This window comes from Chanodichthys erythropterus, chromosome 18 (genome assembly GCF_024489055.1).
Source record: "Chanodichthys erythropterus isolate Z2021 chromosome 18, ASM2448905v1, whole genome shotgun sequence".
NCBI lineage: Eukaryota > Metazoa > Chordata > Actinopteri > Cypriniformes > Xenocyprididae > Chanodichthys > Chanodichthys erythropterus.
Window position 1 is genome coordinate 39,726,095 of NC_090238.1, and position 27,757 is coordinate 39,753,851.

Here is a 27,757-nt window from a genome sequence, read left to right on the forward strand (position 1 = left end):
TGGGGGAGTCGAAAATCAGAGAAAAAATTGGTGTTCAGGAACCAATGACGATGCAGTTACACTGCGTTACTGAAAACGGCTTCAGGAGAGCTTTCCCCATAGGCAGAGTGAAGTTAGGAAAGGGAACTGTGTGTGTGTGTGTGTGTGTGTGTGTGTGTGTGTGTGTGTGTGTGTGTGTGTGTGTGTGTGTGTGTGTGTGTGTGTGGAACGATCGGCGTGTCATTAAATTATTAGGAAATGGTCTGTTACTGCCCAGGTTGTGTAAATCAAGTCATAAAGCGAGAAGCAGTACTGATTTTTAACTCATTATTTTGTGACAGATGAAGATGGTCAGTGTTTGGTTCAGATGTTTACTCAGTGTGTGTGTGTGTGTGTGTGTGTGTGTGTGTGTGTGAGAGAGAGAGAGAGAGAGAGAGAGAGAGAGAGAGATTGATTGTTTTTTTGTTGTTGTTGTTGTTGTTGTTGTTGTTGTTTTTTTTGCTGTCCTTAAAACCGATCAATCATTGCGTTCGACTGATCGGCTGTCTCTTGATGAATCTGATGATGGGTGTGTAGATGCTTCGTTTTCTGTTATCTCTGAGCGGAATGTGCGTATCAAGCGAAATAAGCCTCACATTGTTTCCAGTCACGTGAATGAATGCTTCACTGTGTTTGTCAGAAAGTTTGAATCCAGACCACTATATGAAGTTTAAGTCCATTTATTTAACATTTAAATATATAAGCCTGTAGCCTATATTACATCATCATATGTTCTAGGTGTGTGCGTGCGTGTGCGTGTGTGTGTGCGTGTGTGTGTGTGTGCGTGCTTGTGTGTGCGTGTGTGTGTGTGTGCGTGCTTGTGTGTGCGTGTGTGTGTGTGTGTGCGTGCGTGCTTGTGTGTGCGTGTGTGTGTGTGTGCGTGCTTGTGTGTGCGTGTGTGTGTGTGTGTGTGTGTATGTTTGTGTGTGTGTGTGTGTGTGCGCGTGTGCGCGTGTGTGTGTGTGTGTGTGTGTGTGTGTGTGCGTGTGTGTGTGTGTGTGTGTGTCTGCTCTTATAAACTCGGACACTCCGGAGATTGAGTCACTGCTGAAACTGAAGGCCGGGTTTACATCATGTGAGTAACTCTAAACTAGATGAGTAAAGTTCGTAGACAAACTTTAAGTTGGCTTGAAAAAGCCAGTCCAGATGGTTAGGATTGTTTCTATATTAAAATAAAGGTTTTAAAATACAAATGTTGCTCTAGTCAAAATAAAATGTTGCCATATTGTTGCCATAAAGGTTTTAAAATGTAGTCTGTCACTAATTAAACTACTATATACAGTTATATATATATATATATATATTACTATATTCAATCATTTGTAAGTGTGAACTCATGAAAACCACTGGCACAGGTAATCAGACAATATTTATTTATTTGTTAAAGATTCAAATCTATAAATCAAAATGTATTGCATTTATGAAGAAAAGGTTAGCAGCTAAAGCTCTATCGCTGTTGCCTCAGTGGTGTTCAGTGTGTTTGGGTGGATTGGGATTGTTTGTGATTTGGTATTAGTGATTTAGGAGTCCTCTTGACAACTAACGTTTCACAGATTTAGGAGCTAGTTTTAGCGCTAAAATGCTTCGTGAAATACTCTTAGAGCAAAAATTTAGGACTCCTAAAATTAGGACTGACACGCCCATTATTTTTAAGAGTTTCTCCTAAATCTGCAAGTTATGAGCTGCTTTTAGGCTTAAGATGTTTTGTGAATACGGCCCCTGAACAGGGGCGTCACTAGGCCCTTTTTAGGGGGGCTTCAGCCCCCCTAAACTTCTGCCCAGCCCCCCTAAAAAAATATTTGATTAATAAATTTTTGATCGCTTCAGTCCCCTTTAAAAAAACTCATTTGAAACGGCGGCAAGCTGCGTCAAGTTTCGGCTCCTCCCCTTATCTGAGTCTGCTTGGATTTAGCGCATATTTCAATCTGCGGGGGCGCCGAGCAGAGCGAACATCAGAGAGCACAAGGTGTGTGTCGTGTGTGCGTGCATTTATTGATAGATTGCTAATGCTATGATATTTCATCTGCATCGGTGCAGTTCTTTGTCATAAATGCATTGCAGTTTACATAATGTAATGTTACTGGAGCATTGGGAGCACACGGGACGGCTCGGTTTCTCATCCAATACCAATACGTTTCGCTGCGTTCACCTTCAGCCCTTGTGTGATAGTTGTTTTTTATTCCTACAAAAATGAAGTGATTTACACCCATGAAAACATACTTTAGATTCAGAAAACGATCATGATTTATTTTAATTTACTTTTTACAATTACAGACATATTATAATGTATTTTGACATTACATTATGCAGCCATGCACAGAAATGACACACATCATTGTCTGAAAGCACTAACGTTAGATGGCCCAGAGAGAGAATGTGGAGTTATTTTGTTTTGTATTATTAAATATAGTTTTGTATTAAGTAATAATGAATCAGGAGGAGTGTCATACATAAATTAGAGTAAGCGTAGAGTAAAGGGATTTTTGATTTTCTTGATTTACTATTTATACTAGATTTGTACTTGATTTATAGAAGTGGCAAATTGATAATTCATGTTGTTATTTTTAATAAATAGAAATAAATATAGAACAGATTAATCATATTGCCAATAGACAATTACATTAATACATGGTTTGTCTATATTCTTAATGAATATTAGCTGGTTAGTTAAAATACTTAAAATGACATCAATTTTCATGGGGTGACTTTATGAATATCCAACCGTATTGTTGATTATAAAGGCTAAAAAGCTAAAAAAAACTAAAATAATTTATATTTCATTGTAGATGGATATACGACATTTTTTCTTGTCGTGCGGGAGTAGGTCTGCAAATGAGCAACAGTCAGTCAAATAATATTTTTTTAAACATACCCTTATTGGGGGCTGAGCCCCCCTAAAATCAAAATCCTAGAATCGCCCCTGCCCCTGAAGTCACTTTTCCAGCAGAAATGCGACGATTCTTATTGCCTTCATAAACAGCGTTGTCGTGGCGAAACTGTTTTAAAAAGTGAGTAGGACAAGTGTGTGTGTGTGTGTGTGTGTGTGTGTGTGTATGTGTGTGTGTGTATGTGTGTGTGTGTGTGACATATCAGGACACAAATGTGTAGGCCTATAATGACATGGGTATGACAAGAGTTATTACAAGAAGAGGTGGCTTATGAGGACATTACTCCATGTCTCCACTTTTCAAAAGGCTTATAAATCACACAGAATCATACTCTGTGTGTGTGTGTGTGTGTGTGTGTGTGTGTGTGTGTGTGTGTGTGTGTGTGTGTGTGTGTGTGTGTGTGTGTGAATATTTAGTATGATAGTTTCGTCCTTACATCTACTATAATACAGTATATTTTTAGTCTTGAATCTATTTACATTAGCCAATAAATACTTTGAACCTCATGTAATATTAGACTGTACTGATGGACGGAGGGTAGAATGTGCGCCAGAGGTTCAGTGAGGTTCAGGGTTCGAATCCGCCCTCGTGTTGTTTTATTCATTTTTTTTCTCATTAAAACCAAATATGTTCATCAGTGATTGTATATTGTATTTTGTTTGTGATTTCACCGGAATGAATAGGTTTTCTGTGGCGAAACAGCGATAGATTGAAGCGCTCGTCCGTGTGAAGGCTGCGCAGCGTGCACGAGCGCCACTGATAACAGCGTGCACGAGCGCTCAACATGATCTCAAAACAACACATTACAGCGCCAGATCGCCTGTTATTCAACACAAACAAAATAACTGCTAATCAACTAGAGATGTTTCTTTTGTATCAGATACATCCGTGCCGCGAGAACGAACTGTGAAAGTTGAAATGTAACATATGTGTGTTTCATATTCAGAGTGTCCTCCTTTATTATCCGTATTCAAGAAGTTAGCGTGAACCGGAAGTTGCAAACGACTTCAACGACTTTCAAGTGTTGTGACATAGGGTAGAGTTAGGGAAAACGTCCCCTGGGGTAAAACGCCCCCCATCTGTTTTTCCCAAAATAACCACTAAGGGAGTCAAGATACATTTTCACTGTTGCTATGCGCTGCGTTTGACAACGAGGATAAACAAATCTTGGAGAAGCTGACACCAGCGAAGAGAAGAGGATTACATGATAAGCGCTATAATTTTCAGATATTAGTAAACAAGTGTTTAAGAGAATATTGTTCTGCAGGATATCACAGTGATGTATGATAGATGAATAGTGAAGTCTGTAGTTTGAGAGGATATGTTATTTATAAGGAATATAATTATATTTTAAAAACTAAACATTTACTTAAAAAGTCGTAGCTTGTGTGGTAAAACGCCCCCCAGAGGGCATAGTTTCTCTCTATCATAATTACTATAATAACATATTTTTTGTCTATCAAATCCTTTGTTTTACTCTTAATCCAGTATAACTAGGTGGTAAAATCAAAATATTTGAACAAAATTAAATAATAATAATAATAATAATAATAATTAGCCTACCTCAAGTGAGCATTAGGCTAGCTTGATAGCACAGTTAGCTCACTGATGGAAGGTGGTTAGGTGACCCAATGATAAAACATAGTGGCTTTAATGCATTTATTGAATATATTTCACTACATAAATATACAAAGTTTAATATTTATTTAGGGTTTTCTGTTTGTCTTGGTGATAGTGGTGAACAAATACATCAATTATCAAATGTTAAAAATTTGGATATGTTGGACATTCCTCAAATAAATATTAATATATATAGCCTATACATGTTGATACATTACTTGCCTTTTACTTTTAGAGATTAAAAGCTAGTCTGTTAATTTTGCTGTTGATCTATGAAGCAAACTGGTTGGTAAGAAAGGGGGCGTTTTACCCCACCGCTGGGGCAAAACGCCCCCTTTATACAAAAATATTTTCAGTCAAAATACTAATTAATTATGAAGGCCTGCCATAGTCACTCAAAACCAGGATGGCAATTCTAGTCACATTTATGTTTTGTTTCACTGTAATGTCACATTTTCCCCCACTCTACCCTACTTATTTCCAAGTGAAACGGAATATTAAATAGAGGGCGGGGTTTTACTTCAGCGCTCCTCCTCTCCATCTCTCGCTCATAGCAGACTCGCGGTTGGAGGGGAGGGGTTTAAGCGATTTCAACCCAAGCCGTCAAACTGACGTCATCTGAGAAGGGACGCCATTCCTGACCGGAAGTAACTTTTCAGATTTTGATTAAAGATTACTGCGACAAACTCATTTTTCTGTGTTTTAACTTGCACGGATCAATTGTTTACCGCAAGACTAGTAATATGCACTAACAAAATAAATAAGGTACATTTTTATTTCATCTGCAAATGTAATGTGTGTGTTCAGTGTGTGAGAATGGAGCATCTGTCAGCAGCGCAGACGCGGTTCGCCCTCAATCTGTTCCAGAAGATCCGCGATGGAAACGCGTCAGGAAACGTCTTCTATTCTCCTCTCAGCATCTCTGCTGCTCTCTCCATGCTGTCTCTCGGGGCAGGAGGAAACACGGCCTCTCAGATGACCCGGGTGAGTCTGACCTCATCGAGAACTAAACTATACTTACAACAGCATAAAGAAAGCACAGGCAAACTTGATTTAAATGTGGAGTATTCATGAGCGCAAGTGTTGAGTCGAATTGATAAATCACTTCACATGCTGATCACGTGATGCTGTGTTTGCTCGGGGGGGGGGGGGGGGTGTGTGTGGCAATGGGGGGCAGTTGCCCCCCATAATTTTTCCCGATGTGAGCCGTCAGCTCGTCCACTACAATTTGGAGCGGTTAATATATATATATATAAGACCGTGGTCACAAAAAACGCGGCCACTATTCAGAGAGTCAAAGCTAGTCCACCGTCTAGTAAACGTTTCTGAAAACGCATGATAAACATCAGATACAGGAGACATGCAGTACTGAACATTGGACGGTCCATGCATGTGGATTTGGATAAAACAGTTAATCGCTTTGATGCCGTGCCCGAACGCCGTTTATCCCTTCACAGTGGCGTATATCGGACGGGGCACGCAGGGCTATTAAATTCTTCTTATTATTATTATGCTACTTTTATTATTCAGATAATATTGTAATTAATTTTCCCCACAATATCATAGCGCATCACCGCATAACCGATGCGCTGTGAGTGAGGATAAAAGATTAGTTGGATACTCCTCATTTAAAAAACAACTAGTTTATTTTCGTAAAATTTTACAATTTTCCTCACTATGGACCACAAGAGAAATATTAAGAAAATAAATTAATAGTCTCTAAGAGGATATGCGCCGACAGATGCCAAAAGCTCAGTTTTTACCACAGTCTATGGTTTTTACTTTCAGTTTCTGTACCAGCCGCGGCTCTGTATGGGCAGGTGGGGCAGAGCCTTACCAAAATATTAATCCTAAAATATAGGCCTACCCCCAAGGGCGTAGATTTGGTTTCAACATTGGGGGGGTTGAACGTTGGTATGCTGTCTTTTTTTTTTTTTTTTTTTTTTTTTTTTATAATAATCTGTTTTGTGTGTAACGTTTATTGGATAATTTATTTTCTATCTATCTATCTATCTATCTATCTATCTATCTATCCATCTATCCATCTATCTATCTATCTATCATAACTTTATGAAATTTATGTATAATCATTCATCAAATTCTAACATAACTGTAATTCTAAAAAGAAAGAAATTATGTTAAATATTAACACAGCCAGTAGGTGGCAGCGATTCGTTTTTTTTGAGTCAGTCACTTAAATCGTTCATTCAGCCAATTTGTTCAAAAGTCAGATTAATTTAGGAAGAAAACAAACACCGATGTGAATACTTTTGTCATTGATAAATACAGACACTATTAAAACATGAACTAACAAAACAGACGGCTGTTTTGGTAACTGGTTGCAGTTACACTGTTAGCTATGGCTGAATTGCAATGGACTAGCTAGCTAAAATATATGTGGAGTGTACCTAGCTATTACAATATTCTCATACCTCCTTCTCAGTACATGCTTTATTCTTTTTAACGTCTCTCTTTGACCAGCAGTTTAATATAGTCGGCTGGGAAGCGGTTCTCTTCATTTTTTGAGCTACCCGTACTCTCTCATTCAAACAGTAGAGCGTCATTCGCGTTGTTTTGGTGAAATTGCGACACGCATTGGTTGGACGTTACCAATCGGTTCAATGGAGGGGGAGGTATTTTTTTCTCTAATTTATTATGACGAACTCATATTTCAATAGAAACGAAATTATTGCTTCAAAATAAATTAATTCTACATATTTTTCATCTGATCTATGGTGATTTTTATGTTGAAATATTGGGGGGGGTTGTAACTGAAGCATTTGAATATTGGGGGGGGTTACCTCCCCCCCATCCCCCCACAAACTACGCCCCTGCCTACCCCTATGTACACTGAATTAATAATACATTATAAATGTGTTCAGCATTCTGCAACAAATAATTTTCAGATTTTCTAGACTACTTTAAGTCGTAAAGTGAGCTGGATATATTAAATTGTAGCGCATGGATTCGACAGGCATGTATTCATAATACTAAGCGGGGAAGCCCCATCCCAGCTCTACAGCGCCACACAACTTTCCTATGTAAATCTGTGGTGAAAAATGGAATTGCAGCACGCTCTCATAGAGAGCCATAGTGGCAGATTTCTGGCTGCCCCGCTTCCACGTTAAACACACCTCACGTACACCTCGCTCCAGACCAAGACGATATCAGTCCGCTTCAGATATGTGTCTGCATCAGGTCAGTAACTGTTTGGCATGTCTGTTCTTCCTATGTGGAGTAGCGTATAACATTAATGAGGGTATAAACCCTTTAATTTAAACATGCTCATTTCTCGAATTCCTACATAACTATTCTAAAACAATATTCTAAAAACAAAAGCAATAAATACAATTCTAAGATTTTGTGTGTTGTGTGTACTAAAGTCTGTCAATCATCATTAGAGCGCCACCCTCAGTCTGAATAACGCAAGGACATTCGAATTCTGCCAAAAGTGTGTCTGATGTGTTCAGCGATTAGAATATAAAGCTTGCAAAATGTTTATAATAAACTAGCGTTAACACCCAAAATCTGCCCTACCTATATTTATGGCAAGGAGCGCTACTGTTCTCTAGTGAGACTTCATCCGCATAACTCTCACGCAAAGTTTGCTCATTGTTTGTGTGATATCAACTGGCTCGGCTTCATGGTTTAAAATCGTAATACCTATTATCAATATTGCGACATGACATTTTTCTTTATCATCAGTTGCTCGCAAAATGATGAACTCTGATTCCAGATATCGTCCGCGTCATTTCCCGTGATAATACAATTAAGTGAATTATTAAATAAATAAGTAAAAAAAAAGAACAAGCAAACTTAAACTTGTTTGCTTAAAACTTCCGCGAATAATTTGCTGATGCAGGTACAAAAAGATGTTTACCTGCAAAAAAAAAAAAAAGAAAAAAAATTCTTGCCCCCCCCTAACTCGAGAGTCAAATGTCGCCCATGATCATCAGTGTAAGTCAAGTTATAAAGCAACTTCTACTGTCATTTTTTTAGATGAATTAATTGACAAATTTGAATAGACAGAATGACAGTCAAAACATTCATGTTTTATTGAATGATTAAATGATTTTGAGTAAGTAATTTTGATCACATTTTAAGCAAAAACGGCTCAAAGCACCGTCTGTGAGCTGAAGAAACCATGTTTATGCTTCCATATCATCTGATTGTGACAAACCCCTTTTCTCAGAGTTTTTTTACAGAATAACACAATTGGTTAAACATTGTAATTTTCATGAGCCGTATGGAGGCAAAGTTGAATGTAACTTTTTCTGATGAAGACTTTTGTGATTTTGAACCCATTATTTTATGGCAGATGAGGAGGGTTAGTGTTTGGTTCAGGTGTTTACTCACAGAAGTCATCACTATCTGCAGGAAACTGTAATTGCCTGTTTGTCTCCAGACTTTGCAGTTTCCTGAAGCGGAGGGTGAAATCCACGCTGGCTTCACCAAACTCCTGAGCGAGATGAACAAAGCAGGAGCTCCGTACGCGCTGAGTCTCGCCAACCGCCTCTACGGAGAGCAGTCCTGTCGATTTGTTGAGGTGAGCTCAGTTCATTCACACAGAGAGAACACGTGACGCTCGAATGGCTTTTCACCCGCTGTACCCTTCTGTGCCCGTTTAGAAAAGCTACTCTGAGGTCCTTAGAGGACAAATGTCTGTCAATCTGTCATGAACATTTGATGTTTTGGAGCACAGACTTAAGTTTGATCTCATTTAAAAAAGACCTTTAGCAGATTATTGTTGATGTGAAAGTTTTTATTTATTATTATTATTATTATATAAAGTTAAACAAAAGGTTACACAGGTTTTTGTTTTAGTTTATGATTTATGAACTAAAATACATTTTATAAATTTGAATTTTATAAACTCAAAGCCATCAATCTAAATAAGCTGTTCCAAATTAGAGGTTATCATCTCAAAAAGTTAGCTTTTCCACTAGATGCCAGCAGAGGTTCACAGCGCTGAGATTCGTGATCTTTAGTACAATTGTTGTTCCTAACCCTTTTGACTTAAAGGTGCCCAAGAACGTTCTTTCACAAAATGTAATATAAGTCTAAGGTGTCTCCTGAATGTGTCTGTGAAGTTTCAGCTCAAAATACCCTGTAGATTTTTTTATTAATTTTTTTAACTGCCTATTTTGGGGCATCATTATAAATGAGCTGATTCAGGCTGCGGCCCCTTTAAATCTCTCACTCCCTGCCCCCCCGAGCTCTCGACTATTACAGTGCCGTAACAAAGTTCAAACAGCTAATATAACCCTCAAATGCAGAGATTTATTGGGGGCGTACATATTAATGATCTCGACTGTTACGTAACAGTCGGTGTTATGTTGAGATTCACCTGTTCTTCAGAGGTCTTTTAAACAAATGAGATTTATATAAGAAGGAGGAAACAATGGAGTTTGAGACTCACTGTATGTAATTTCCATGTATTGAACTCTTGTTATTCAACTATGCCGAGATAAATTCAATTTTTAATTCTAGGGCACCTTTAAAGGCTCCTTCTCCTAATTCAAGACAGATGTAAACCTTCAGTATTCTTTTTGCAAACATATTTTGTGAATTAAAGCTATGCCTTATAACTTCGTAAAAGAACTCACTCTGCTCTATTATACGTTTTTTAAACAACATATGAGACAGATTCAAATCTCCTGAGTTCTTCACTGCAGACACTCTTTACGACTTAAGTCTTTACTCTTAAATAAGTCAAACAGGACAAACCCGCCGCTTTGACCTGACTGTATATATAACTATATTGAGTCGACTGGATCATCCATTGTGAAGACATCATCAACACGACAGCCAGTGCCACAGTCCCTCAACAAACCGTCCATACCGGCGTGATGAATACGATCCTCAACTGGATGGAACTGAAATCAATATTTTGATTGTTGCGATCCTATCACACTTATGATAGCAACCTGATTCGTAACAAAGCACTGTTCGCCAGAGGAGAACTGCCCCCCCGACTAAGCCTGGTTTCTCCCAAGGTTTTTTTTCTGCATTTTAACACCTATTTGCCACCTGATGTCACCTGTTGGAGTTTGGGTTCCTTGCCGCTGTCGCCTTTGGCTTGCTTAGTTGGGGACACTTGACATTTGACTTGACATTTGATATTCAACAGTATTCTTGACATTCATTCAACAGTGCTTTGATCTGCCTGCATTGACACTATTATTTAAGAGCTGCTGTGCAGCCAAAAATATATACCAGTTATCACTGTAAAGCTGCTTTGACACAATCTGCATTGTAAAAAGCACTATATAAATAAAGGTGACTTGGCTTGACTACTATACGCATCCATTCAGAATGGCTAAACACAGTGAAATATAAGTAAAATAAAAACAAACATTCTGAATGTGTAGAAAAGCATCAATCAGAAGCGGGTCGAAGTCATCAGTGAACAGTTCCTCCGTCAGAGCAAGTGTTCGTGTCTGTGTTTGGAGTGTCTGACACCCTTATTCACATAAACATCACTGACCCTCACTCGAGCATCCATCGCAGGACACTAATGTTGACAATAGCCTATACTGAAGTGTGTGCGTGCAAAACTACGATGTTATAGGGATCAGTACAGCAAGGGTGCACATACACGGTTTGTTTGTACATCAATAATAACGGACTCACACATGCCTAATGGGCTCCTGTATGTCACTGTAATCGTCTTTACCTACAGTCGTCATCTCTCAAAACTTTACTAGCAAGACACTGGTTTGATTTATCCAAGCGAAAGTTGTAGCTTGCGTACAGCGGTTGGGAGTTTGGAGCTACCGTTCAGTCTGTATTTCACACACAGCGTGATGAGAAGCGGCTTGGACAGAACATGAGTGTAACGATGTATGTGGTCCGGAGAAGGCAGAGAAAACAGGTTTTCAAAAACTCAAAGACTTTAATCAAACTCCAAACATGACAGAGACTGGACAAGGAATGCAGGAAAGAGTTTAATAATGAACAGAAACAAGATGATTAATGATTAACAGCTGAAACAACAACTAATTATGGTAACCATGGAAACAAACAAGTGGCGGGAAACTGAAGGGAGTCATGTGACAAATGCTAACAGAAAGTCCAGACACATGACATTGAGAGAGGTCACGTTTTAGTATTTTTCAACTTAACGCATTAATAATAAAACTAAAGAATTACAGAAATTCATTGTGAAGTTATCTCGCAGCCCCCCGGTGGAGAACCACTGCAGTACAGTATAACGTCTCTCTCTCTCACATTACATGCAAACATGCAAACCACACGGACATCCACAGCATTATAGCTGCAGGACTGATCCTATCAGCTCCAGAATACAGCAGAAGCAGAAAACAGGAAAAAGGGTGTTTGCTTTATAGACGAAACCTGAGAAAACTGCTAAAAATTGTAAATTTTAACAAAACCTACTCAATTTTTATCACTGAAATGAACAATGATTTGTGTCTTAATTTTTCCTCTGTGTTGTTACAGAAATTTCTCAGTGACACAAAGAGCCTGTATCAGGCTGAACTGGAGACGGTGAACTTCATCGGTCAGGCGGACGCGGCGCGGGTCAACATCAACAGCTGGGTGGAGAAACAGACACAAGGTGGAGCAGCAGTTCGAACCTCTTCTGAAACTTAACGCAATGTTAGGAAGAAAGAGCACAGTGATGTCAGTAATGTGACATCACTTGATCGATTAAGTGCTATATTACTGAAGTCATCTTCATTTATATAGAGCTTTTTACAATACAGATTGTTTCAGAGCAGCTTCACAGTGACGATAGGAAAATTATTGGATAGAGATTGTTTTGGCTTTACAGCAGCTCTAGAAACAAGTTATTGAGCTAAAGTTGGTTTTTGATTGAATCACTTCTGTTGTAAAAATAGTTAATCATTAACTTAGGCCTTTTTAACTGAAAACAGAAGACTTTCAATGCCATTTATTTATGTGTTTAGTCTATAGGTTTGTAACATTGCCGAATCACTTGTCTGACCTACATAATACAGAAAAATTTGTGGATCCAAACGAACTGAAATAATTTTGATAACATTTTATTTATACATAAGGAAAGAAAAGGGAAGGAGGCCTGTAGCAACTCATAATGTAAAAACTGCACATAAAGAAGTATTATATTATTATTGTAATAAAATGTTCATAATGTAATAATTTTAATGTAATAAAATATTGAGCTCATAATGTAATAATTTTTACATTATGAGAAATTTATTGCATTATGAACTCTCCAAAAACATGTAATATTTTCATAAATGTAATAGCTTTTAAAACATAAAAATAGTATTCTCTTACAGTTTTTACTACCTGTGAAATGCAACACACACACACACACACACATCTCATTGCTCGATACTGTGGTTTATTTTACATTTTTTTACAATAACCTAACCTAACCTAACATTTTTACACAGTGTTGGTGTTTAACACTGTTTGTAATTTAACAGTATGTAAACCGTATGTATACAAGAAGTAGTAGTAGTTGCAGGAAGTTTAAGACTAAGATTATACTATTATACTATTTTTATGTTTAAAAAAAGCTATTACAATTATGAAAATGAGTGAGTTCATAATGTAATACATTTCTCATAAAGTCAAAATCATTACAGTATGAGCTTAAGATTTCATTACATTTTGAGAAAATTATTACATTATGAACGTTGTATTACAATAATAATGCAATACTTATTACATTATGTGCAGTTATTACATTATGAGTTGCTACAAGGCCATCCCAGGGGATAGTTTAGTTGACACTTCCGGGCTGCATTGTGGTCGTGTCGAGGTGCAGGTCCTTCATCTCATCTGGATACGTCCTGGATCCGGCTGACTACGGTAAACCTCGGAATAAACACAGAGACTAATATTAACGTAGATCTTCTTCTGATGTAACGAGTTCATCAGGTGTTATAGGAAGTGTTCCCGGATCCGGCTGACCTAATACATGCAGCCTAAAGCCCCGGGTATACTTCGGCCGCAGACACGGTGCGCGTGCAATAGCGCATGCGCAAGCAGGACAGAAGAGTCCACTAGGTGGCAATACGCACAGTACTGAGCACTATGTGCAGTCGTCGAAGAAGAGTGTGTAAAGAGCTATTCAAAAATATGACGAGTAAACTCAGAATTATCATGTTCTCTTGGTGTATCTTCTGATCTATGTTGCAGTGATGGATGCACTATTTTTCTTCTCTGATCCTGCCCAGGGAATGTCCGGTTGATGACACGCTGTCTGGTAGAAGTATAGAAAAACTTTTACTGCGCATGTGTCAAACTCTGTCATCCGCGCGCATCCGTGGTTTAGTATACTTTGAAAGATGTATACGATGTTTAACAGGAAGCCAATGCAGTGACGACAGAACTGGGCTAATATGGTCATACTTCCTAGTTCTAGTAAGAACTCTAGCTGCTGCATTTTGTACGAGCTGTAGTTTATTTATCAAGCGAGCAGAACATTCTTCATTGAGAGCATATGTCGTAGTTTAGATATATTTTTAAGATGGAAGAATGCGGTTTTACAGATGCTAGAAACATGGCCTTCAAATGAAAGATTGGTATCAAAGAGCACACCCAGGTTCCTAGCTGACAACGAAGACTTAACAGAGCAGCCATCAAGTGTTAGACAGTATTCTAGATTATTACGTGAAGAAGTTTTTGGTCCAATAACTATAATCTCTGTTTTTTCTGAATTTAGTTTATTACTGGTCATCCAGTTTTTTATATCAGCTATACATTCTGTTAATTTAGCGAAATGGTAAGTTTCGTCAGGGCGTGAAGAAATATAGAGCTGAGTATCATCAGCGTAACAATGAAAACTAACGCCATGCTTCCTATTGATATCTCCCAAGGGTAGCATGTACAGAGTGAAAACAGTACTAATAATAAAATCGCTTGATTTGAGAAATTCCTGCTGTCAGTTTTAATGTCGATTTATAACCGTAGAGAAGATTAAGGACCTGTTGGCAAAAGGGGACGTGAATTCACTGACCAAACTGGTGCTGGTGAACGCCATCTACTTCAAGGGCAACTGGGAGAGGAAGTTCAGAAAGAAACACACCCGAGACGATCAGTTCAAGCTGAACAAGGTAAGATTCGCTCTTAGACACTGAAGATGCCGTTTGCTGGATGTGATTATTTTGATGATCTCTTTTGAAATGCGTATCTTGGGCAGACTGATCCGTGTTGTGTATTCTTCATTTCTTCTTCATATTCCTGTTGTTTCCTCCTCGATGATTTATGCAGCTAGTCATGTGATACTCTAACCAGACTGCGATACGTCTTCATTGATGGTTTACAGAATGAATCGAAGCCAGTGCGGATGATGTCCCAGAAGGCCAAGTTTCCTCTGGCCTTCATTCCTGAAATGAACTGTCAGATTCTCGAGCTGCCGTATGTGGGGAAAGAGCTCAGCATGCTGATCATGCTTCCCAACACCATGGAGGACGACACCACCGGCCTTCAGAAGGTGAGACAGCAGGCGTTTCATCAGTAGATCTGGTGTGTTGTCTAACACTTTAACACGACTCTCTTGTCCAGCTGGAGAGCGCGCTGACCTACGAGAACTTCATGGAGTGGACCCGACCTGACATGATGGATCTTCTGGAAGTCAAAGTGTCTCTGCCCAGATTCAAGATGGAGGAAACCTATAACATGAACGATCTTCTGATCAGCCTGGGAATGGTGGATGCGTTTGACTTGCAGAAAGCCGATTTTACAGGAATTTCCCCCAGCGAAGATCTGGTGCTCTCTAAGGTGGTGCATAAGTCCTTTGTTGAAGTGAATGAAGAGGGGACGGAGGCGGCTGCAGCCACCGGTGCTGTCGTGGCGAACTGCTTACCGACACGCTTCTGCGCCAATCACCCTTTCCTCTTCTTCATACGCCACAATCCCTCTAAGAGCGTTCTGTTCTGCGGACGCGTCTGCTCTCCTTGAGATCCCGACTCATGTGGCAACTTGCTGATGGGTTTGATCGGTTTAGGCAAGGAAAGGCAAGGCAATTTTATTTGTATAACACATTTCATACACAATGGTAATTCAAAGTGCTTTACATAATAATAATATAATATAATAATAAACTTTATTTTCTATAGCGCCTTTAAAAGTGACATCTCAAAGCGCTTCACAAAAGGAAAAGTGTATAAAAACATACACCAAATAAAAACATACTATCAAAACAAATATATCAATATCAATCAATATCAGTATAATCAAGTAAAAGCTACCCTAAAGAAATGAGCTTTAAGGGAGGATTTAAAAACACCAAGGGATTTTGCTTGCCTAATCCAAGCAGGCAAGGAATTCCAAAGTCTTGGAGCGACTGAAGAAAATGCCCTATCACCCATAGATTTTAGACGGGTATGAGGGACGATTAAAAGGCCAGTTTCTGAAGAACGGAGGGCACGCACAGGTGTGTAGGGGGCTAAAAGCTCAGAGAGATAGTGAGGAGCCAAACCATTCAGAGCTTTGTAAGTAAGCATGAGAACTTTAAAATCCACCCGAAATCTGACAGGGAGCCAATGTAAAGATGCCAAGACTGGAGTGATGTGATCTCTTGTCCTGGTTCCAGACAGAATTCGGGCGGCTGAATTTTGAACCAGCTGTAATTTATTTAGGGTAGCATTTGAAGCCCCAACCAGCAAAGCATTACAATAATCAATGCGAGAAAACACAAAGATATTGATCAGCTTTTCAGCCACCGGGAGTGACAGCATAGGACGCAATTTGGCAATGTTTTTTAGATGAAAGAATGATGTCTTTACAGTGTTTTGAACATGGGGGACAAATGTTAAATGTGCATCAAAAATCACCCCTAAATTTCTTAATTTTGTTTGAAATTCCAGTGTAGAACCATCCACATTTAAAGTTGAAGACCCAGCTTTACGTATCTGGTGGGGTGAACCAATGAGCATTACCTCCGTCTTGCCACTGTTCAGACACAAGAAATTTCCAGACATCCATTTTTTTATCTCAGAAATACATTGAGAAAGAAAAGACACAGCCACATTAACATCAGGTTTTGAATGTACATAAATCTGAGTATCATCTGCATAAAAGTGAAAGTTGAGACCAAGTGATCTTAAGAGATGACCAAGTGGATAAATGTAAATGCTAAAAAGTAAAGGGCCCAAAATTGATCCTTGAGGAACACCAGATTTCACAACACCAATATCAGACCTGCAACCGCCCATAGCAACGAACTGCTTTCGATCTGAGAGATAAGACTCAAACCAGTGTAGTGCAGTCCCAGAAACACCAAAGACAGACTCTAACCGAGTAAGTAAAATTGAGTGATCAACAGTGTCAAATGCGGCACTGAGATCAAGAAGAATCAAGATATAAAGACAGCCAGAATCAGAAGCTATTAACAAATCATTAGTGACCTTAACTAAAGCTGTTTCAGTGCTGTGGAGTTTACGAAATCCCGATTGAAGTGGCTCAAAAAGATTGTTTGCAGTAAGATGAGAATTCAATTGATTAGCAACAATTCGCTCTAAAATTTTGGCAAGAAACGGAAGATTGGATATGGGACGGAAATTATTGAGATTATCAAAATTGATGTTATTTTTTTTTGGTACGGGGGTCACAGCAGCAATTTTAAATGCTGCTGGCACTACACCAGTACACAAAGAATCATTAATGATACTTAATACAGCCGGACATAAAGTAGCAAAACATGATTTAAACAGCCTGGTTGGTACAGGATCAATAATGGAAGTGGCAGCTTTCATTTTTGAAACCTCATTGCAAAGAGAATTCAAGTCCATTGTGGAAAAGTTTGAGAGATGGGTACCAGAAAATTCTAAGGCAGATAAAGCAGAAACAGACAAAGGAAGAGAAGCAATACATTTACGAGTGTGATCAATCTTGGAATTAAAGAAATCAAGAAACGTATTACAAAGGTGAGTTGAGGCAGAGCCAGTCAAAGAATTGTCACATTTAAGTAGTTTGTTGATTGAATGAAACAATTGTCTCGGGTTATTCTGATTGTTATCAACAATCTGTGCAAAATAAGCAGATCTTGCTGCTGCAATTTTAGTCTTATATTCAAGTAAGTGATCTTTCCAGGCCTGTTGATGGACAGTCAAGCCAGACGTACGCCACCTACGCTCCATTGTACGACATGATGTCTTCATCGCACGCAGATTTTCATTATACCAGGGAGAGGGACGTCCAAAGGAAACAGATCGTGATTTCAAAGGGGCAAATAAATCCAGGCCGGATGAGAGAACAGAGTTAATCATGAAGACTTTGTCTTCCAATGCATCAAATGGCGAAAAACAACTTAAAGAAGAATCAACAAATTCAGTAAAATCAGAAGGGTCAATAGATCTCCATTTGCGATAGTTTATAATGCGAGAAGAGGAAGTGTTCATGACAGGCAACTCCATGTTAAAATAGACAGCAAGATGATCAGACAGGCCTAAGTCAGAAGTGGACAACTGAGACACAAATGAACCATTTAGGATCACTAAATCAAGAGTGTGGCCTTTATTATGAGTAGGACAGTCAACCAGCTGGTTCAAATCAAAGCACTCCAATAAAGATGAAAAGTCTTTTGTTGTAGTAGAATCTTTTATATCCATGTGGATGTTAAAGTCACCCAAAATAAGAGTTCTCTCAAATTTGAGGCACAACAAGGATAACATGTCTGCAAATTCAGACAAAAAGTCTTTATTTATCTTAGGAGGCCTATAGACCGTGACTATGGCAGTGGAGAGGGAGGCAGAAACACTCAGTACTAGGCATTCAAACGAGTTAAACTGAGGGACATCCACAGGGCTTATGATGAGTTGTTGATTATACAGAACAATGATACCCCCACCTCTACCAGAGGATCGCGGGAGATCAAACAAACCATATCCAGAAGGAGTAAGTTCATTAAAAAGAAGACCATCAGACTCTTTGTGCCAGGTTTCCGTTAGACACACAAGGTCGAGTTTTTCTTCTGTAATGATGTCAGATAACATCACAGCTTTGTTGTTGATAGAGCGCGCATTGAAAAGTGCTGATTTCAATACGCGTGGAGCAGTTGATAAAACCGGGGAAACCCCCACTTGCTTAAGAGCCGACAGGTTGTTAAAATTAACCCCCATAGGCCTACACGAAAGCCTTTGAGATTTGCGCAAACATGTAGGGTAACCAAATGTATTTGATGACAAGCAAGAGAAACTGCGTCCTGACGAGCGATGTATATAGCGCTTAGGTCTCAGTATTCCAATATGATCGCAGCGAGCATAGATGTCATTCGCCAGATAAAACTTTCCTTTGAGGTTCAACAGTTCGCGAGTAGTGTACCTTAAAGCCATGTTGGAGAAGTCCACACGAGCCGTAACCTCACGATGGTGTAAATCCTGAGAGACACAGCAGGAGAGTAGATTCCAGCAGGAAACAAATAATAAAAACAGTAAGAATAATACTGGTAGATGAGGGATCAGGGTTCTGGTCTGTGCACTACATGTGTTGAAATGTCCTTTTGCCTTAATTCCCCAGTGCCTGTGTTGTTTCCTCTATTGAATAATCTGGAGTGAAATTGTTTATGCATTTACTCTAAAGGTGCTTGCAACATTATGAATAAAGAACTTGTGATTGTTCAAAAAATAAAATGAAACTTGTGTTTGCTCGATCCTTTATTGTATCTTCATAGATGCAGTAGTTTTGCATTGAAGGTTTATTGATCACATCTCAATTCTCACAAAGATACATTCTGAGTCCTTTCCAGTTAATTCTTCCAAAGTAACCGGGCAAAACCACCCTCTACAGTTTTTTTAATGTTTTATTTAGTGACAATTCCCACAAAAAATATTTAAAAATAATACTGTCAAGTCACCTTTATTTACAATGATTACAGATTGTGTCAAAGCAGCTTTTTCAGTGAAAGAGGGAATATAATCTTGGCTGTACAGCAGCTTTAGAAGAAAATGTTGTTGTCCATCTTAAGCAAGTTCAGTATTGATTCATTCCATTGTAAAAATCAATACTGATTAATTTAGTTAATTTATCTATATATCAGCTGAGAAAAGTGATGTCATCGTCCAGCTCAGTTCAGTTCGCATACAATGGTGTCAGTGCAGGCAGATCAGAAACATTGTTGAATATTAAGGCCCAATCCCAATTCTATTTTATACCCCTTCCCCTTACCCCTACGCCTACCCCTTCCCCTTGCCCCTTGAAACAGAGTGTCAAGGGGTAGGGCTGAAAATATTCCCCTAAGAATTGGGAAACCACTACTAGACCGTTACACGTCATCATAAGTCGTCGCTAGCTCCTACGTCATAGATGCGCCGATGTTTATCACACACCGACAACACTCGTCTGTTGGTGTTTGTTGGATCGGTGTGATACCCCTGTTGGCATCTGTTGGAGTCGGTTTTCACCCGACTGAACATGTCTAATCGGCGTTTGTCGGGTCGTGGAATGTCTGCGCGGTGTGAACAGTTTTCCAACAGACGGCAACAAACTCACGTAATCTGACCTGGCCACGAACCGTTGCCATGACGATGAGGCAAGTCCCCTGCAAAGACAGCTGTTTGATCGCGCCTGCGCCTCACACACACACACACACACACACACACACACACACACAACAAAGCAGTGGAAACGTGACATCGCAGCTTGTTCATTATAAAAAATAAAATACTGTTAAAAAAAATATACAAAAGGTACAATAGTCCATAGTGCAATCCGTGCCATTCAGCAAGAGCAGCTGCTCCACTTCACCAAAAGAGAGAGGTAACGTTAACCACTATGAGAGCAACGCAGGTTTACCTTCAGTTTCGTTTTTAATAATTCGTTTTGGCTTGTTTAGCTACATGGTTGTATATGCTTATGGGTCTCGTTAATAAAAAGGGTCGCGCTAAAAAAAATGTTTGTTGGTGCGGTGTGAATTGGCCTTTTAATTTGCCATCGATAGCTGTAGTGATCTCTGTTGCTTGGGCGACAGCTATTTTTTTTGCATTTGTCTTCAGTTCTTCGCATAACACAAAGGAGACGAGCCTGCGTGTTTCCTCAGGAGTCCCTGGTTGATACAGAACATACAATACTGATGAATAAGCACGCAAACTGAATGCACTTTTTGTTTATGTAATGTACACGTATTTATGGACATAACCACAACAAAACAATACATTAATGAGGCATGCGGCAAAAAGACAAGTTAGCTGCCACCGGATTTGAATTTATGTTGTCAAATCAATGCGGGTTTCAATAAAATATAAACAAAATTGTTGTGGAACTATCATAAAGTAAAAAACATTAGCGAACTGTTTTCATAGCGATTTTAACAAATCTTTTTTCGGAGAACATAACCGTATACATGAACACAAGATTAAAGGAAACATAAAACAAGTGATTATTTATTACTAAAATACTGTTTACCGTAAAAAAATACTTACATTTATGGGTCTCTCTGCTCGCTTGGTCGGCCATGTTGGAAATTTATCATATCGCTTCGTCTGAAGTGTGGTCCCGAAAAATCTTCGTTTGAAGGGCTACCTGGCCCTTCCCCCTACCCCTTCCCCTCCAACCAAATGAGAATTGGGACACCCCTACCCCTTCACGTGAACGCGCGAAACAAAGGGGAAGGGGAAAGGGTAAGGGGAAAGGGGTAGAATTGGGATTGGGCCTAAGTGTCCCCAACTAAGCAAGCCAAAGGCGACAGCAGCAAGGAACTCTTACTGACATCAGGTGACAAACAGGTGATAAAAATGGAGAAAAAAACCTTGGGAGAAACTAGGCTCAGTCGGGTGGTTAGTTGTCCTCTGGCCAAACGCGAACAGTGCATGATTATGATTCAGGCAGCGTTAAGAAGGTCATAAGTCCAACTGGGATCTCAACAGTCAAAATGTTTAATCCAGTTGAAGATCGTAATTTTCACGCCGGAATTGAAACGGTTTTGTTGATGAGGCCTTCAATGGATGATCTAGTCGACTCGATCTCTGCTGATACTTCAGGGCTGCGTTGTGGTCGTGTCATGGCACCGGTCCTTGGTCTCAGCTGGATACGGCCCAGATCCGGTTGACTACAGTAAAGCTCGGGATAAACAGAAAGACTAATATTAGCGTAGATGCCATTCTTTTTCTGATGTAACGAGTACATCTGGTGTTATAGGAAGTGTTCCGGCTGACCTAATTTATGCAGCCTAACAATTTACATGATTTGAATTATAGATGTAGATAAAAACATATGTTGTGTATGCAAGTTTAAACAGATGCGTTTTTTGTCTAGAGTTCCCGAACAATGCTAGGAAGATTGTTCCAGAGTTTAGGTGCCAAATAGGAGAAGGATCTACCGCCTGCGGTTGATTTTGATATTCTAGGTATTATCAGCTGGCCTGAATTCTGAGGTCGCAATAAACGTGAAGGACTATAATGCATTAAGAGCTCGCTCAGGTACTGGGGAGCTAAACCATTTAGTGCTTTGTAAGTAATTAGCAAGATTTTAAAATCTATACGATGTTTAACAGGAAGCCAATGCAGTGATGACAGAACTGGGCTAATATGGTCATACTTCCTAGTTCTAGTAAGAACTCTAGCTGCTGCATTTTGTACGAGCTGTAGTTTATTTATCAAGCGAGAGGAACAACCACCCAGTAGAGCGTTACAGTAATCTAACCTTGAGGTCATGAACGCATGAACTAACTGTTCTGCATTTTTCATTGAGAGCATATGTCATAGTTTATATATATTTTTAAGATGGAAGAATGCGGTTTTACAGATGCTAGTAACATGGCCTTCAAATGAAAGATTGGTATCAAAGAGCACAACCAGGTTCCTAGCTGACGATAAAGACAATCTAGAAAACTGTCTAGTCCTGTAAGCTACACAACGCAGAATAAAATTATTTTTCATAGCTGGCCGCACGTCACACAGGCCGTCGCAAGCCACCGGTTACACTAAGAAAGAAATATTATATTTACATTTACTTTTATCCAAAGCAACTTACAAAAGAGTGAGGCAATAGAAGCAATCAGACTAACAATAGGGCAACAATCTGCAAGTGACGAATCAGAGGTGAAGAATCCCAGTCAGTCCAGCACAGTACGGTGTTTTTACAGTACTTTTATATATATATATAACCCTAACCCTTTTATATATATATATATATATATATTATATATATATATATACATACTTTACTTACGCCTACAACCCCTCTTGGGGCATAGGCCGCCGACCAGGGATCTCCAGCCATCTCTGTCCTGGGCTTTTCTTTCCAGCTGGTTCCATGTCACTCCCATGGTCTTGATGTCTGCCTCTAGATCTCGGCGCCAGGTGTTTCTTGGCCTTCCCCTTTTCCTTTTGCCTTGCGGGTTCCACTGCAGCGCTTGCTTGGTGGTGTTGTTTGCTGGCTTTCGTAGAGTGTGCCCAATCCATCTCCATCTTCGTTTCTTGATTTCTTCCTCTGCTGAGATCTGATTTGTTCTCTGCCATAGTTCTTCATTGCTAATGGTATCCGGCCAATGGATGCGTAATATTTTGCTTAGGCAGCTGTTTATGAAAACCTGTACTTTCTTGATGGTGGTGACGGTGGTTCTCCAGGTTTCTGCTCCATAAAAGAGAACTGCCTTGACATTAGTATTGAAAATTCATACTTTGGTTTTCGCTGACAATTCCTTGGAGGTCCAGATGTTCCGTAGTTGAATAAATGCTGCCCTCGCCTTTCCTATCCGTGCCTTGACGTCTGCATCAGTGCCTCCTTGCTTGTCGATGACACTGCCTAGGTAGGTAAACGCTTCCACCTCCTCTAGTTCTTCGCTCTCCAGTGTGATTGGGTTGTTGTTAGTTGCGTTAATCTTGAGGACCTTGGTTTTATCTTTGTGGATGTTGAGGCCTATTTGTGCAGAGGTGGATGCCACATGGTTCGTCTTCTCTTGCATCTGTTGTTGGGTATGCGAGAGTAGAGCCAGATCATCAGCAAAATCCAAGTCATCCAATTGTTTCCATGGTGTCCACTGGATCTCGTGGTTTCTTTGGGCTGTTGAAGAAGTCATAATCCAGTCGATTGCCAACAGGAAGAGAAACGGTGAGAGTAAACAGCCTTGTCTTATGTCGGTTCTCACTTGGAAGGCTTCTGTTGATTGTCCTCCATGGATGACTTTGCAGCTCAGTCCTTCATACGAGTTCTTGATGATGCTGACGATCTTGGTGGGCACCCCGTAGTGACGGAGAAGCTTCCAGAGGGTTTTCCTATCCACACTGTCGAATGCCTTCTCATAGTCAATAAAGTTGATATACAGGGGAGAGTTCCATTCTAGTGATTGTTCAACAATTATACGCAGCGTTGCGATCTGGTCCACACATGAACGATCTTTGCGAAAGCCAGCCTGCTGGTCTCGGAGTTGGGCGTCGACTTGGTCTTTCATTCTGTTTAGCAAAACTCGGTTGAAGACTTTACCTGGTACTGACAGCAGTGTAATGCCTCTGTAGTTTGTGCATTTTCTAAGGTCTCCTTTCTTAGGAATCTTGATAAGGTACCCCTCTTTCCATTCTGCTGGCACTTGTTCTTCCTCCCAGATATTTTTGAAGAGTGGGTAAAGCATCTCAACTGATGTACTGATGTCTGACTTCAGGGCTTCTGCTGGGATGTTGTCCGGCCCTGCTGCTTTACCATTCCTAAGTTGCATAATGGCCTTCTTTATTTCCTCTCTGGTTGGGATGTTACAATCTATGGGCAGGTCTGTATCTGCAGGTTTGATATCAGGTGGGTTCTGTGGCGCTGGCCTATTCAGAAGTTCCTCGAAATGCTCCACCCATCTGGTCCTTTGTTGCTCATCTCCTATGATTGGCTTTCCTTCCCTGTCCTTTACTGGTCTTTCTGGTCTGCTGTATTTTCCTGCCAGTTTCTTGGTGGTGTCATACAGTTCTTTCATGTTGTTCTCTCTTGCTGCTACCTGTCACGGTATCCACAGAAACAAGCCGGCAAGATCCAAGTGCAGAGGTTATTTAATGTGCAATCCAAAAATCATAAATCCAGAACAGGCAGGGGTCAAAATCCACAAAGGCAGTCAAACATGAAACAAGAAAACAAACAAAGAAACGAGTGACCTGAACTGAAACCTCCATAACAAAAGCAGAAACAAACAGGGTATAAATAGACAGACACTAATGAGAGAACACAAAACAGCTGGGTGCAATAACATGGAATAATGAGTCCAGGGAAGTGCATTATGGGTGATGAAGTTCATAAGTGGGGTGAGACACAGTCCGGGTTTGAGTGCCCTCTAGTGGCAAACAAGGGCACTCCCAGTAATGATCATGACATTACCTCCCCTCAAAGGAGCGGCTACCAGACGCTCCACCAGACATACAAAAGGTCTGGAGTCCTGGCTGACTGCCAGGGCGGTGCTGGAGGAACTGACCATGCAGGTGCCAGCAGGTCTGGGGTCCTGGCTGACTGCCAGGGTGGTGCTGGGGGAACTGACCATGCGGGTGCCAGCATGTCTGGAGTCCTGGCTGACTGCCAGGGCGGCGCTGGAGGAACTGACCAGGCAGGCTCCAGCAGGTCTACAGTCCTGGCTGATTGCCAGGGTGGCGCTGGAGGAACTGACCAGGCGGGCGCCGGCAGGTCTGGAGTCCAGGCTGATTGCCAGGGTGGCGCTGGAGGAACAGACCAGGCGGATTTCAATGGTTCCAACGGCCTGGGCGGTAGCAGCAGGGCAGACCAAGGGTGCTCCATGGCCATATCAGGGAGAGCGGGCAGCTCGGTGACGGCCTCCGTGGCCATATCGGGGAGAGTGGGCAGCTCTGTGACGGCCTCCGTGGCCGTATCAGGAAGAGCAGGCAGCTCGGTGACGGCCTCCGTGGCCGTATCAGGAAGAGCGGGCAGCTCGGTGACGGCCTCCGTGGCCGTATCAGGAAGAGCGGGCAGCTCGGTGACAGCAGCGGGCTCGGGCTGCTCTGGCGGCGGCGGCAGGGCAAGGCGCTTGGTTGGCGCCGGCAGGGCAAGGCGCTTGGTTGGCGCCGGCAGGGCAAGGCGCTTGGTTGGCGCCGGCAGGGCAAGGTACTTGGGAAAACGAAGAACAACCTCTAGAGTGGTCTCCGGGCCTTGAAGGACGGAGGAAGCCCTTCTCCTCCCTTTCCTCCTCTTATGAGGGTGAGGCTGTGGCTCTGTGCCTACCTCATCTGTGGGCACAGAAATGGACCCACAGGCTGGAGCAGGCTCTGGAGTGGACTCACTGACTGGAGCGGACTCTGGAGTGGATTCACTAACTGGAGTGGACTCACTGACTGAAGCAGGCTCTGGAGTGGACTCACTGACTGAAGCAGGCTCTGGAGTGGACTCACTGACTGGAGCGGACTCTGGAGTGGATTCACTAACTGGAGTGGATTCACTAACTGGAGTGGATTCACTGACTGAAGCGGGCTCTGGAGTGGGCTCACTGACTGGAGCGGACTCACTGACTGGAGCGGACTCTGGAGTGGATTCACTAACTGGAGTGGACTCACTGACTGAAGCAGGCTCTGGAGTGGGCTCACTGACTGGAGCGGACTCACTGACTGGAGCGGACTCACTGACTGGAGCGGACTCACTGACTGGAGCAGGCTCTGGAGTGGGCTCACTGACTGGAGCGGACTCACTGACTGGAGCGGACTTGAGTGGATTCACTAACTGGAGTTGACTCACTGACTGAAACAGGCTCTGGAGTGGACTCACTGACTGGAGCGGACTCTGGAGTGGATTCACTAACTGGAGTGGACTCACTGACTGAAGCAGGCTCTGGAGTGGACTCACTAACTGGAGCGGACTCTGGAGTGGATTCACTAACTGGAGTGGACTCACTGACTGAAGCAGGCTCTGGAGTGGGCTCACTGACTGGAGCGGACTCACTGACTGGAGCGGACTCACTGACTGGAGCGGACTCACTGACTGGAGCGGACTCACTGACTGGAGCGGGCTCTAGAGTGGACTCACTGGCTGGAGCGGGCTCTAGAGTGGACTCACTGGCTGGAGCGGGCTCTAGAGTGGACTCACTGGCTGGAGCGGGTTCTAGAGTGGACTCACTGGCTGGAGCGGGTTCTGGAGTGGACTCATTAACTGGAGCGGGCTCTGGAGCGGACTCACTGGCTGGAGCGGGCTCTGGAGTGAACTCACTGGCTGGAGCGGGCTCTGGAGTGGACTCACTGGCTGGAGCGGACTCTGGAATGGACTCACTGGCTGGAGCGGACTCTGGAATGGACTCACTGGCTGGAGCGGACTCATTAACTGGAGCGGGCTCTGGAGTGGACTCACTGGCTGGAGCGGGCTCTGGAGTGGACTCACTGGATGGAGCGGACTCTGGAATGGACTCACTGGCTGGAGCGGACTCTGGAATGGACTCACTGGCTGGAGCGGACTCATTAACTGGAGCGGGCTCTGGAGTGGACTCACTGGCTGGAGCGGGCTCTGGAGTGGACTCACTGGCTGGAGCGGGCTCTGGAATGGACTCACTGGCTGGAGCTGACTCGCTGGCTGGAGCTGACTCACTGGCTGGAGCTGACTCCGGGCCTTGAAGGATGGAAGAGGCCTTCCTCCTTCTCCTCCTCCTCCCTTTACCGGAGTGAAGCTGAGGCTCAGTGTCCACCTCCTCTGAAGACTCTGGAGTGGACTCACTGGCTGGAGCGGGCTCTGGAGAGGCCTCCGGGCCTTGAAGGATGAAGGAAGCCTTCTTCCTCCTCCTCCTCCTTTTACCGGAATGAAGCTGAGGCTCAGTGCTCACCTCCTTTGTGGCCTCTGGAACGGACTCACGAGCTGGAGCGGAATCTGGATCGAACTCACTGGTTGGAACGGGGTCCGGCTGACCCAGTGTGGCCCACCCACTCCGATGCTCGAGATAGTGGACGAACCCCCAAAAATCCAGGTCCTCCAGTCCATTCAACTCCCACAGAGGCAACGGGTCATCCAGGCAACCATTAAAAATCTCTTTCAGCGCCTCATCATTATACCGCAGCCCTCTTGAAAATGTCCAAAAAAACTGGGCAAAACACCCTATCTCTCTCCCCTCCTGTCGCAGAGCCAGCACCGCCCGAACAAGAGCCATCCGCTCCCTCACCGTGGCTGGAGGAGTGATCTGGATAACCATCCTGCTGGATCTAGTATTGATGGAGGTTTCTGTCACGGTATCCCCAGAAACAAGCCGGCAAGATCCAAGTGCAGAGGTTATTTAATGTGCAATCCAAAAATCATAAATCCAGAACAGGCAGGGGTCAAAATCCACAAAGGCAGTCAAACATGAAACAAGAAAACAAACAAAGAAACGAGTGACCTGAACT

The 27,757-nt window shown here is 41.9% G+C and overlaps 2 protein-coding genes across 7 annotated transcripts in view; one reads left to right on the plus strand and one right to left on the minus strand.

The window, feature by feature from the left end:
* The first annotated feature begins 263 nt into the window (after positions 1-263).
* LOC137006777 (leukocyte elastase inhibitor-like) overlaps positions 264-27,757 on the plus strand; it is a 40,859-nt gene continuing 13,365 nt past the window's right edge. Inside the window, exons 1-7 of one of the 6 annotated variants that reach the window (XR_010892537.1) lie at positions 264-329; positions 5,334-5,510; positions 8,932-9,072; positions 11,988-12,105; positions 14,454-14,596; positions 14,809-14,976; positions 15,048-15,499. Coding sequence is in view for 5 of the 6 variants with exons in the window: in XM_067367814.1 (XP_067223915.1) it covers positions 321-329; positions 5,334-5,510; positions 8,932-9,072; positions 11,988-12,105; positions 14,454-14,596; positions 14,809-14,976; positions 15,048-15,443 (1,152 nt within the window). In the remaining variant the exon portion in view is untranslated. Of the gene's footprint in view, positions 330-390; positions 548-584; positions 1,094-1,804; positions 1,985-4,856; positions 5,174-5,333; positions 5,511-8,931; positions 9,073-11,987; positions 12,106-14,453; positions 14,597-14,808; positions 14,977-15,047; positions 19,280-27,757 lie in introns of those variants that run through there. The other 5 variants (XM_067367814.1, XM_067367819.1, XM_067367815.1 and 2 more) reach the window with 5 other exon arrangements.
* Positions 19,472-27,567, minus strand: LOC137006314 (uncharacterized). Its single transcript, XM_067366948.1, has 5 exons — positions 26,937-27,567; positions 25,533-25,630; positions 25,171-25,346; positions 24,817-25,105; positions 19,472-24,399 (listed from the first exon to the last, which is right to left on the minus strand). Exons 1-5 carry the CDS (start codon positions 27,565-27,567, stop codon positions 23,095-23,097), a joined length of 2,499 nt encoding a protein of 832 aa, XP_067223049.1. The 3' UTR covers positions 19,472-23,094.